Below are 13,981 nucleotides of genomic sequence, written 5' to 3' on the forward strand. Positions count from 1 at the left end.
AGAGCCTCTAAGGGTGGCACAGTAAGTGCAGCAGCCCTGCCCTTGGTACCCATGGTACATTTTACAAGTGACTGACACGTGGCCAGAGAGGTGCCAATTGGGGGTACAAGGTACAGTTTTGGGAAAGAACACAGGCCCTAGGAACCTGACTGTCAGGGACCCAGGGCACATCAAGTGAAAATGCATCAGTAGTCTGGCAAAAAGTGTGGGGGTTACTGCAACAGAAACCCAGCTTCCTACACTGCCTCATTAATATTAATGAGGCATGCAATTTGCGACCTCATTAGGAATCGCAAATAGTGTCTGAGACACTGTTGTACATCTCAATTTGTGAGTCACAAATGTGATACAATTTGCGTGTCGCACATTGGTGGGTCGTACCTCTGGCCCTATATCAATAACCATTATGTAAAAGACAAAACCCAGATACAGATTCTTTTTTACATCCAGCTTGACCACCTTCCAAAGTTTACTATAACAATCACACAAACCGCCCTTTCAAGTCGATTACTTTCACCACAAGCAAATAAAAGTGTGGATTGTATTGCTACTAAATGATCTGAACAGCAATCTCAGATGCACCACTAACACACTGACTACTGCTAAGATATGCAGCCCTCTAAACATGTGCTACTTCAGAACTCCCCACTGAGCAGGATACCACCCTCCTGCCCTGTGACTATCTAAGACTAATATCCACCCATGTTCGATACAGTGGTAACCTGTATACTCAGAAATCCCAAAGGACAAGCCTGATGGCTGCAGGTAGTGCTACTGGGCTGAACATGCAAACACAGCACAGGGCGTTAAACACGTGGTTTGCACCGAAAACAGACTTTGAGACTAAGGTTATGTAAACATCAAACTCTCCAAATAAAAACGTCATCCACTTCTGCATTCATAACACTGCATTTGGTAGATTCATTGTGCACATTCTGGGAAATGAGCATATTGCTTTAACATTGTTAAAACACGTTCTTCCGCTTCAAGCTTTCTTCAAAACTTGCCAGACTTTTGATTTATTTATAACGATCTTTATATGTGTTTTTCAGCATGCGCATTACAATGGGTATGCCGGCACATGCCAGCCAGGTAGACACAGTAATACAAGTAATATTCTCATCACAAGCCCTGCTATCATGTGACGCTGTTCCTAAGCAATCAAGGGTTATAGGTCCCTAAGATCAATAAACATAAAACAATGTAAAAACAAGGCAAATATGCAGCAGTCATGCCCGGTACATCCCAAGGGGGTGGAATAGTCCCACCAGTCCCATGATTCATGAGCCCCGTGCAACCTTCTCCCCAGTTCAATAGTTTCCTTCACCTCGTAAATTCAAACATATGAGAGGTAATAAACTTACAGAGGACCTGCAGGCTTGGGTGGCAATGCTTGCCTAGCTTCTGGAGCCCCAGATGCCCTGCCCCTGTGTGCTGTGGGTTAGAAGGGGGGGCGGGGGGGGGGAGGGATTAAGTTGTTTGACTAAAGGACTGTGATTGGAGAGGGCTAATACTGTACATTATCATATGGGGCCATGATATTGAATCGATATTTGTATTGGAGTAATTTTCGTTGGACATCATGTAATACTTTGTGTGTTCTAGTAGACCATGATGGGGAGGGAGGGTGAGGGAGTTGTTATTGTTTTTATATTGAACAATGCGACTTTGATATAATAAACTTGTCATGTTGAAATGGCAATAAACGTATACAAAAAAAATTATCAAACATATAATGTGCATCTTTGTTACGTTCTTTCTACCCCACTATCCTCTGGATAATCCTTTATGAGGAAAGGCATACCCAGTCACCTAAGCAATGCTCTCATTCTTGTAAATCTTGGACCTCCAAGGGGGCCTCAGTGCATCTAACAGCCCCTCCCAATCTGCTGCAATGAGTCTCTTGCACAGCCACCAGGCCTCCTACCTCCTCAGCACCACTACCTCTGCTCTTCCCCACTTAAGCGTCTCTGCACTCCAGCGTCCCACCCCAGGCAATACTCCAGTCTTCCAATGCATGGCAGTCAGTCTGCGAACCATTGGCATTGTCAAGTCTATAAAATGGGTAGTGGCACCACTAGCTTGTCTCCGCCTATACAGTCCGAACAGGCAATCAGCCAAAGTACGGAGGTCGATGCAACCGGTGATGTGTGCGAGCTTGTCCGTGACCTCTACCTACAGGTCCCTGGCCAGTGGACAACTCCAGAACGTGTGTGTCATGTCCACCCTGGGTTCAATGCACCAGGGGCACGTCGACAAGGATCTGGGGAAAATTTTATGGAGCTTTGCTGGTGTATGATAGGCCCTATGCAAAATATTATGTTAAATGTACTGGAATATGGCTTTGCCGGAGACCCTACATGGGTAGAGGAGGATTCTGTCCCATTCTTTCTGCTTTAACTCGTAATTAGAGGGTGATCATGGGATAGATGCTAAAGGGGAGTCAGCCATGTTATTAATCGATGGCCAATGCCCACAGTGTGTAAAGAGTGCATCAGCGGGTGTTCATCGGGTTCTGCATCAGTGATTTGCCACAGTCATCCAAGCTCAGCCATCAGATGACCATAAGCCAGGAAATGCCCTGCCGGGAGTTCCCTGTCGTCACTCAACTGCTTGAATGGGATCCGGTCACCCTCCTGGAACAGGTCTCCCAAAGTTCTCACTCCGGCCACCTCCCATGTCGTCACTCCCTCCTCCCCAAGCAGCTCCCTAAATGGTCGGATATATCTTAAGTGGATGTCGGGTGCATTTTGGGGAATGTCTGACATGAGGCATAAACTCCTCTGAAAATTACTGTAGGCCACTTGCAGCAGGCCGTTGGCCTGCCGAGGGGGGCATTCACTGTGGGAGGAAAGCTTCTCTCACCAACCGTTGTGCTCGGGACTCAGAGGCCAGTCTTAGCTCCTCCAAATATATCTGCCCGCCATTTAGCGGGCAGGCCACTGCAATTGTGCTGCCAGGTAATAATGTTCAAAATTTGGAGTTTCCAGTCACCCTCTTTCCACAGGCAGATGCACCTTGAATAGCTCTAATCGTTGTCTATCTTTGTTTCACAGGTAGCCTCCCGGCATTGCATGCAAGGTGTGATGGATCTTCGGTGGATGGTCACCAGAGGGTTAGGAAAAGAATATAAAAATCGAGGTAGTACCACCATTTTGGACAGGGCCACTCTACCCTGCTCCAACAGTGGGAGCGTACACCAAAATGAAATCTGCAAGTGGAGTGAGGCAATGACTTTCGTGAGGTTGCTATCTATGTGGTCATGAGTAGCATGGTTAACGTTAATGCCCAAATACCGAAAATGTGTATGGTTCCCAGGGGAGGGGTCTGCATTGACCACAAAGTGCTGCGGTGGGCCTTTTGGGTGAGCCGGAAACAGACAAGTGTTTGACCACTTTACCCCCAGTCCCTAAGTGACACGAAATTATGTCAATATGGTTGTTACTGTGCAAATTCCATCCTGTATGTCTCGCCCGTATAATAAAGCATCGTCTACTAGAGCGAGACCACGTGCATGTTCCCCTCAAATAGTATACCCAGGCCTGGTCTTCCTGTCGAAGACTTTGTTCCGATAGCTCTATCGCCAGGGCGAACAGGGATAGGGGAGCATCCCTGGCACATTCCTCTGCTGACGCAAAAGGGGGTCAAGATACCCTTCCCTATCTTCAAATGTTCCGTGGGCTCTGAAAAGAGGAGTCGGATAAACGGCTGTTATCTCCCCTCTATGCGCAAGGTAGTTAGGGGTGCACATATGTACTCCCAGTCAACGGTACTGAATGCTTACTCTAGGTCTAGCACCACAAATGCCACGTGGGGACAAAAAGCAGGTGCCTTTTCAAGCACTCAACAAAGTCTACACATATTGAGGGCTGTAAAGCGACCCGGTATAAACCCATTTTGTCCTGGATGGACCAGGTAGGGAAGGTGTTCAAGCAATCGTACTGCAATGATGTTACTCAGTACCTTATAGTGCATACCCAGCATCAAGAGGTGCCAGTTGGACATCAACTCTAACAAGTCTCTCCCCGGTTTGGGAAGTGAGACAAGTAATGCCTCTCTGAGTGTTGGAGGCAGGTGCTCAGCAGCGAGACCATCCAGCCTGGGGGCCTTACATGTTGCAGCTCCCCATATGGCGCCCTGGCTCTCCTGCTCCATAATGGGAGCACTGAGATCTCTATCGGGGCAATGATAGGTGGTATGACCACACTGAGGAATCCGCGGACCAAGGCCTGACAATTGACCAGGTGGGGATCATAGAGAGATCGATAATGGGTGGGGAATGCCATATGTATGTCAACTTAATTAGTAGCAAGTCATCCCAGGGACACTGGTATTGCAGTAATGGGGTGGTCACAATGACACTCTTTAATAACCATGCCAAAATACGGCCTGTTTTATAGCCTCGGCATGTGTCTTCACCTGGTACGCTCTATAGTCTAATCATCACACTGACTCAATAAGTGTGGCATGCTGCTCTCTCTCTGCAGTCAAGGCAGGTGTCCAAGCTGGATCATCTCGCACAGTGATCTCAAGGACCCCCAGCGGGGCCTCTATCCTAATTAGATTATGATATAGGCCTGCGAGTGTGCCCATTCCTGTGTGAATGCAATGGCCACACAACACCACCTTAATGGCTTGCCATTCAGTCACTCTGGTGGTGGCAGTGCCCCAGTTATCTGTGAAATATTTCAACAATGCAGTGTTAGTTGGGTCCCGGAACACCGGATCCTCCAATGCAGCTGGCTGCAGACACCAGGCTGACACTGGGGGAGTGGGACGAACTAATTGGAGTTGCAGTGGGTTATGAGCTGATAAAGCCCTCCCTAAGTATTCAGTCCCTGTAACATGTAGGTGTACGTCGTGATGACAAACGATATGGTCCAGTCACACATGGATGCAATCCAAAAGGGCAAAAACCCACTGCCTGAAAGGTATTTAGAAAGAAACGCTATGGGTGAAGGATAAGACAAAAAAACAGCGATGGCACATCCCCCAGAGAGGAAGTACAGTGTGCTCAAAACCAAAAGGCAAAGATTGCTAGGGGCTTAATGACCTGAGACAAAAATATTAGAACAAATATATCAAATTCTATTATGGCAGTTCTCAAAGTACACAAAACATAATTATTATACATTTAATAAATATTCTGTAATGTACAATATACAATCTAAGAAACCCAGGCGCAACACACATACTCAAGACGAACTCATACTCTCAGCCCAATTTCTACTCATTCATTCAAGCATACACAGAAATCACAAATGGCCCACTGCATCAAAATCCATTGGTCTTCCCCAGAGGATATTTCACAATGTAGTGCATACAATAAACCACAGTTTTATACATAATTCATGGGTATGAACATGCAATCACCCTTTCACTTTTTTTCCCATTGGGGCCACGACTAAATGGTGTTGGAGAAGACATGAAGACCAGAGAACCCCAGCGCCAACGCGCGTTTCGGTGCCTGAGCCAACATGTGGGTCGCACCTTCTTCAGGGCGCAACAGAAATGGGATGTAGGGTGAATCAGAGCACCTGGGAAACCTGAGGTAGAGATAATTCAGTCAGAGGTTACTGAATGTCCAGGGACCTCCAAATGGAGTGGTAAAAAAAAAAGGTCCCGAGGTGCAACAGGTATACAGGGAACCAGCCGAACTTCCACTCGATGGAGGAAATTTTTAGATAATGGCCACCGGGGCATAGGATGTCCAACGGGGATGGGAAAGCCCATCCATGTAGGGCCCGTATGGGGGTCCCCTCAAATCTGGCCTGCACCAGATTTCCAATGGTTCTGTCTAGTGCTCCAGGAGCTGGAAGGGGAGCACGTGGGATCCTCCAAGAAGGATTAGACTAATCTAATCCTTCTTGGAGGAGCCCTGATGGCCATTATCTTCAAATTTTCTTCCTAGAGTTGAGTATAAGATGCCAGACCCACCTCTCCCTTCAGGCCAGTAAAGCGTCACCCATCGGTCTCTGGGGGGCATGCACAGTCCTGTCTTACAGTGGAACACAATAACTGGCAGGCAGATGTCCGTATCCCCTTGCAATTGTGCTTGTGCCGTGGAGGGCTAGCTTCAGGCAGGAGCTTAGCCTGAACATCTTGTACCTATCGGAACGTCTGCTCCCGTTGGACCTGCCTCACTCCTTGCATTATAGAGATCGTACTGGTTTGTGCGGGGGCACGAGCAGTCCCAGAGCACTCCAGGGCAAGGTCCACTCCCGGGGCCACCGATCACCAGCACTTCCTGAGAAGGCATGCTGTCTCTGCTATGCAGTTCTATCTAGGTGCAGTATAGGAAGGGAAACCACAGGGAGAGGGCACCCCTTCTAGTGCCTTTGTAGCACTCCTTGTGCGGTGTGTGCTTCTCCTACCTGCCCCCACTCCCAGGCATTCCCTAACAGGGCAGGCTGCAGGCTGAAGAATCACTTTAAGGCCACTCAGGCCGCACATGGCTGGTCAAAAGCTCAACCAAGGGTGGGCACTACATCTCACTCCCCCGTGCTCCCCAGGCGATGGCAGTTCTAAGTAAACTGGCTATCACTGAGGCTAGCGCGGCATCGCAGGCAGCCCCCGATTACTCGACTTCCCCCATCAGGTCACCCAGGTCCAGCGGCCTGCTGTCTTCAGGCCCAGCCTCAGGGAATGCCGTGGCCCATCGCTGCAGGGCTGACATCTTCCTCCCCCAGCCACCTGAACAGGCTAGAAGTCAGGAGCTCGCGCCCCTGGTGCCCTTGCTTGTCAAGAGACCGCTTCTATATCTTGGCTGGCTTCTAGCTTCTGCTAGAATCCCACGCTCCCCGTGGCAGTGGCCCTCCCGGCCTCACGCCTCCGGCTCACCTCGGGCATTCGGGGACCTTCCTTGGCGCTTTTTTTTGGGAACTGGGGCTGCTGCTCGTCTCAGACCTCCCCCGCACAAACTACAGCAACATATAGGGCTCAGCAGTGTGGACCAGAGCCTGGATAGGGCCGGATCGCGGGTCTTCCCTGCGAAGTGGCTCTAGGTCACATCCGCCATCTTGACGTGGCTGGCCAGGCCTCAAACTTATCAAAATTAAAAAGCTTTGCAAATAGAAGTGACCTTTAATGAGGCAATTAGTGGCAGAATTCTCTCACAAAATCATTTGTGTCTAGTTTGCAAGTCTGGACACGTCAGCAAATATTAACAATTTAGGAAAACTTTGCAGGTAACATTTAAATGTAACCTATCCCTAGTTATCTGTGGCTCTATAGGCAGAGTCATTCAGATTAAATGTCCGTTGATAGTACAAATTAACATGATTTAGGTAAAATGTCACAGATTCAAATATTTTTGTATTACCTTGTATGAACAAATTGTGCTGTATATTTTTTAATGAACTGGATTTCTTTATTGGGTTACACAACTGTCTATTGGAAACACATAATCCGTACTTTCAGCTTCTGGCATCAGCTGGGGTGTCGTGTGATGGCTTCTTAACCAGGCGGCATTCAAAGCATGCATGATCAGCGAGCTCATTAGATTTTTGCGAAGTCTACCAAACAACAGGAGAGGTTCCCCAGTCACTCCTGGTCGGTGGCCATCCGGTCAGTCACACAGGTCCTTCGGGCAGCATTGCTGTCAGAGGGTCTAGTGATTGATCATATTGGCGCCCTGTAGAAAGCAGGCATTGCTAATCACAGAGATGTGTCAGCTCCCCTGACTGCAATACAAATGTCCTGCTTGGCTTCCCATACCTATAACAGATTGTGCTCCTTATTAAGAGAGACAGTTCAAGTTCAGGCAGTCCCAATCAAGCATGCGCCTTCCTTCCATCCAAGACATTCTTGACAAAACCATGCACTGCTAATAGCTCTGCGGGCTCAGGTGAATTCATAAACCCGCGTGTATGTTCTTCCGCATTAGAAAGCTACTGACTGCTTCATCGATATTTGTATATTAGAGCAGGCTAAGAGCCAAGTAGAAACCAAGGCACCTCGAAATAATTTGTCAAAGTCAATTATTATAATTAAGTGCATATCCTCCTCTGCAGAAGAGCTGCAGATTGGAGATGCACCTGAATATCTCGTGCCTAAGGGTAAGATCCCAAGAGACTCGAAACCCAGGGACATATTGTGCAGGTCACAGCGACTGCCAGGCAGGCAGATCAACGTATACGCATTCATGTAGCTTACCACTCAGCAATGGACTTAGATGGAAAATAGGCCCGGGAACCAAAATAAAAGTGGCTCCTATTACCAGGGTCGGCTCCTAAGCTATGGAAGAGGAGCGTCGCCCCCCCGCCGCCTCCCCATCAGCAGCATAAAATAAAATTAAAATAAAACAATAATAAACCCGGGTTTATTATTGGTTTCTTTTGTTTCCTAGCTGAGTCTTGGGGGCGGGGCCAAGGGGATGACAGGCACCGGCGGGGAGTGGTGGCACTACTATCGGTGCGCATGACGGTTTAGCCATCTCAGGACGGCCAAACCGTCATGCGCGCTGAAGCTCTCTCCAACACAGCCACGTTGCTGGGTTAGAGACAGCAAAGCACAGGCTCCAGTCTCCCAGGGAGCACAAATCATTGGTGCACAGGACAATCCTGAAGCTGCTCTCATGCGTGAGCGCAGCTTCTGGATTGGAAGCAGGGGAGTCTGGGAGCCTCCGCCTGCAGTGGAGCCACGAGAGGAGGAGAAGACGGCCATGCGGTGGGCTGCAGGCGTCAGGTAAGGTCTTTTATTTCTCTCCTTTTTAGGTCTCGCCTGAGCCAGCGCTTTAGCGCTGCTCTGGCGAGAGCTATTGAAAACGGGGATGTGGAAGTGCAAACAGTGCTTTCCAGGCCCCCAACTACAGTGCATGTGCGCCAGGCACGCGCACCATTTGGCAGCCTGCATTTACATTTCGCGGGCGCTTTGATGTTCTCAGTGAGCCGCGCGGCCACTGAGAACATCAAAGCACCCGCGAAAGTGCACACCATTTGCCACCCCCTCCCTTATCCCACTTCCTTACCAGGCCTTGTCTTCATGCAGTTGCTAATTCCATATTCTCGCACTATCTTCATTCACTTCTCGCCTCTCTTTCTCTCCTCGCTTAGCTTCTCTGCCATTTCCTGGCTTTTGTTGTCTGTTACTGTCTGACTTTGCCGTAACTTTCTATCTCCCCTTCTGTCTTACTTTTACTTTCAAACCTTACTTCTCTAAGTCCCTTTCTTTTCTTTCACCTCTCTGGTCTTGTCGTTTCTTTCGCTCCTTAGCCTTGCCTTCCTAAACTCCATCGCCTGGCTCTCTTTCCTTCCCTTTTCTTTAAATCTGCCTTGCGTTGTTTTTCTCTTTTACTCACTTTCTCTTGCTCGCTGCATCTTTTACGCATTTCCTACACTCGTACAGCCATCACTCTCCCATGCTCCCTGTAGCTGACGTACCTCGGTGTATGCATTGGATAACAAGATGTTTAGATGCAGTGACCACATAACGCACAGGTGCCAATAAGGAAGGAGTGACCCTGGGCGCTGCTGCCTGCCGTGTCCAGGCCACGCATTGTGGTTGGGGACTGGACAACAGGCAATGCACAATGTGCTGCCCTGTCTTCCAAAAGGTGGGAGGGGATCTTCAGTATTTGTGTGGTCTTTGTGAGAAGTTTATCTTGTTACAGGCACTTACACGGTCTTTGTCATACGTGCAATGTGAGTGAGGAATAATTTAAGGATATGTTCTGATTAATTAGCACCTGTAAATCGCCCACACTGCTATTAGTAAAGCATCGCGGCGCCATTATATAGTGCACAGTATGACTTCCAAGCGTTTACCATAATCACAGTGTGATTTGGCTTTGTTTTCTTGTGGCCAGCTGAACACAAGCGCAGCAGGAGACAGTCCTTTGGTGGTCTCACCATGCTCCGCATAGGCCTAAGGACTTTGCTCCCCGTCGCATTGTAAGCCTGGAAGTTTGCTCCAAACTCTCCCATCTATTTGCCTCCCTGCTCAGCAGCTACTCGGCAGCAGTGGTCATCCCAAACCAAGGCGCGCAACGCCCATTGGGCTCAAAGGGCTTTAGCCAGCCCCACCCCCCCCAATTCACCCCTGGAATTAATTGCTGTGAAGGGTTTTATAACAGGGAGTCGTGAGTATTCGCGAACCTCTGATCTGGGCTAGCAGTTCGAAGCTGCATGCAGCCACATGCAGCACTGTAGCATCAAGAAAACATGTGCATGTTATACTTGGTTTCCTTCAGAAATCTTCGAGTAATAGTGGACATTTGTATGGTTGCCTGCCAATATAAGAGGGATTGCCGAAGATCGTTTTGATGCCGTGGGACGGAATAAATAAAAGGCTCTATAGCTCATTGGGTTGAGCGTTCACTGATCAGATGTTTATGAAATCTGCAAAGTAGCGCGTGAAAGACGATCTCAAATCTTGGTTGCAATGCGTCAGAAATGATGTCTTTGGGTTTAGTTGTAATAACAATTACTTCTTCACAAATAGTCAATCTTTCGTGTTTTTGGCACTACGTAATCAGTCAGTGCAACACTGCCCCACCCCCTCCACCCAAGGGGATGTGCTTTTCTTTCCTTTTTACTGCTCATTGGTTAGAATGTTCTCTTTTCGGAGATTCTATTGTAGCGCCTGAGAGCCCATCCGCTCCACGGAAAGGACGGGGCCGAAGGAGTGGTGAAATGTAAAACAAGCATTTGCAATGCAATAGGTCTCGCATTTACTCGAGTTTAAGCTATTGGCATTATAAATGACAATGTGTTTTATTTATGTTCCAAAATCAAAACATAAATAAAAGGCATTGTCATTTACAATGCCAACAACTCAAACTCACGTAAATGCGAGACCTATTGCATTGCAAATGCTTGTTTTCGTTGTTCGTCGTCTTCTACCCCTGCCCACCCCTCTACTCTGACACCAGCTGCTACTGCCCATTACCGGATCAGATAGCTAAAAATGTGGCCCTCATTTGCAAATCGGTGTAGTCTTAACAGACACACTGCCAAGATGTTTTGCAGGGCAGAGACTGTATGCATTTGTTTTCTTGCTGCAGACAATGTTAGTGGTGACGTCAGGTAAATCAAGAGTAAAAACCTGTCCAATAGACCATATAACAGGCCCATTAACAGCCAGACCATGGTCCCAGTCACTGACCTATCAGACCAGCCTTTCTGGTACAGCCAAATTGCCCTACAGGCCATCCCGACACTGTGCACACTGTCAGACAGACAGAAAAATGAACAACAGAAACACAATGATATAGTAACGTAGATAGAAGAGACAGACGAATCTTTCATGCTGTATCTCGACAGGAAAGAAAGAAATGTATGTTAGATTGTAGGGGTGGCAGAAAACACTGCATGTGACGAACAAAACCCGAAAACGTGCCCAGTAAGATGATTAGGATGTAGATAGTAACAGGATTGCAGGGTATATTATCAAGGGAAATATCGCCGTTTTAGCAGCACTTTTTGCAGCTAAAGCGGCTATATTTTTATCGCCCTATTAGCAAGCTGTCGCTAACAGCTGTTAGCGACAGTTTACAGGCAATAGCGCCTGTTTTTTGCCGCTTTGCATGTCAGCGATATTTATCGCTAATGACATGCAAAGTAGGCGTTCCTCACTAAAAGTAAATTGAAACACAACTTCTCCCTATTATCAATGCACACGTTGCGATAAGAAAAGTTGCGCTAACAGCGATTATCGCTGGTTCCTAAAGCCTGATTGAAACCTGACTTAGCCACCTTTTAAAGGAGAGGTGGATTGTCTGGCTGATGCCACCTTGGCTTATTACCAAGGATTTCACTATCGCAGTAATTACTTCGCTGGATTCCAAGTGATGACCAGTCATTTCGCCGCTATCGCTGGATTTTTTTATCACCTTGGAGATACGCGTTACTAATAACGTGCTATCTCCGCGATTAAAACCAGCGATAGCCGGAGGTAAATAAATTGACGCTAAGCGCGCTTTGCGATACTTATCGCAAAGCGTTGCTAATATGCCCCTGCATTCGTAAAGCAGAAATATAAAATGTATGTTATACAACAAACAGAATGGCCCTTTTCTTTAAAAAATGAATGATAAAAGTGAATCTCGGATACAAATGTTTCCTCAGTTCGAGCTGAACATTCAAGACTCTGCTGATTCATACCCAGTGTGTGGCGTGCCTTACTCGAAGAAGCATAGGGTCAAAGTACATGCATTAAAATGCTAAAGCTTCAAAAACTGTACTTATTGGCAAACGTACAGATGCCTTGGGAACTACTGGAAGCAGCAGAAAACAAAATGTCTCCAAATCACAAGTGTTTCGACGGCGGTTATGTAAATGTATAGAATTGCATTCAGTTATTCTATCATATTCCAGTAATTATAATAAAAGACAAGTCGAAAAAATAAACATGTTGATGTGCATTCCAGTGAATGTCATTCGATTTACAAGACCAGCCTCTCCGGAACCGGTTTGTACATATTTGGGAATTCTATAAGGGCGCATTTGCTGATTTGTAAGTTACATAATGCTGAGGTTGATGAATAAAACCCACAATGAAGTTTCAGGACAGTGAGCAATAAACCTTAATATTCGACTAACCCCCAACATAACCCTATCAGCACAGAAATGTTACTGAAAGTGGTGCAATTACGAAGCATACATCAGGTGTTCAACGTGGCAGTGATGCCAAAGGATTTGACTGAGAAATAGATGGCTGTCACGATGAAAAAACGAATTAAATATACCATGGTTGATATTTCGTTTCTGTTTAGACTGCTGGGTGGAACCCACCATCAATCATGCGCAGGTGATTCTTTCATATAGCACTCCTGCATTTTCTAGACTTAGATCCTAATTGGGGTTGTTGGTCTTTAAATTAAAATCATAAGATTTGGAACATCTCAAATAAAGGCTTCCTAATGCCACTGCTGCGTGGAGATTGAAAGGAGGTCAGTCCCCCCGACATTGCGCGTCATTTCGAACTATGGTAAGAGTTGTACAAAATCCAAATGGGACCCATGTTTGGAAGAATTAACTGCAAATAATGCCACGAAAGAAAACTTTTTTTGCACAAGTATTTTTTTTCAGTTTGTAGCAAAAGCTGGTTTTACTAGCGAAGCCACACACATAAAAATCTCCATACTTGCATTCAAAAATACAAAGATGTGATCAAAGCTCTACAAACAGAAGGAAGTTAGCCCTGATGCCGCTCCAAATGAGAGAACTACTTCATGCATCAAAACAGAAAACAGCAAAGCACGACACACAAAGAGGAAACACACAGAGGAGATGCATTCTAGAAAAGATGCTGAGATGCATCAACTCTTAAAACCAATGTGGGGGAAGTGAAGGGTTTTTCGTACCTGTTTTTAGGCTCTGCAAATGGAGATGACACATCCGTATCCGGATCCAAGACACTGTCGATTTCCTTCTGTTTCTTCTCGTACATCTTTCTTTTCCTTTCAGTCAGGGATTTGCTGCCGTCAATGGGAGGGAAGTCGTAGTAGCCCTTCTTCTTGGCTTTCAGCCGCAGCTTGTTGCGGTAGTGCTCAATGTCGGACTTCTGTTTCAGGGCTTTGTTGACCTATCCGGAGAGAAACACATTCAGCCGAGCAGACTCAGTATGGAAAGGCGTGAGAGGAGAACAATTCCCTGGCTGGGTCGCCCAGCGCGCTGCGCCCATCATAACCTATTTTCGGATTTTATCAGCGGGTTTCAGTGCAAACCGACAAGTTAAAGGAGGCTCCCTGCGAGCTCGCCATCAGACGGCTGAATATGTTGTTCTTTCTAAGTGGCGCGTGCGGAACCTCACGCCCACTAAACAGGGACGCGCTCATCTGTCGCTATAAACCGGGCCAGCATTAATCATAACTGCAGAGGAAACGGGAAACGGGAGAGCCCCACGCACCGAAACGTATTTTACTCTGTCACTGAAGTGTTTGCGGGGGAGGGAGGGGTGCATATGTTCAGGGATTTTGCTCCGGTGGGCAGATTTATGTTGCACTTGCGCCACTTTTGCGCCGCCGTTGTGTCACTTTTGT

The 13,981-nt window shown here is 47.1% G+C and overlaps 1 protein-coding gene across 5 annotated transcripts in view; it reads right to left on the reverse strand.

Moving 5' to 3' along the window:
* Positions 1-13,981, reverse strand: part of KIAA1549L (KIAA1549 like) — a 667,839-nt gene that overhangs the window by 145,806 nt on the left and 508,052 nt on the right. For all 5 annotated transcript variants that reach the window (XM_085648235.1, XM_085648236.1, XM_085648234.1 and 2 more), the window contains one exon: positions 13,304-13,524. In XM_085648235.1, the coding sequence (XP_085504361.1) occupies positions 13,304-13,524 (221 nt within the window). The remainder of the gene's footprint in view (positions 1-13,303; positions 13,525-13,981) is intronic.

Source organism: Triturus cristatus, chromosome 3_2, assembly GCF_964204655.1.
Source record: "Triturus cristatus chromosome 3_2, aTriCri1.1, whole genome shotgun sequence".
Taxonomy (NCBI): Eukaryota; Metazoa; Chordata; class Amphibia; order Caudata; family Salamandridae; genus Triturus; species Triturus cristatus.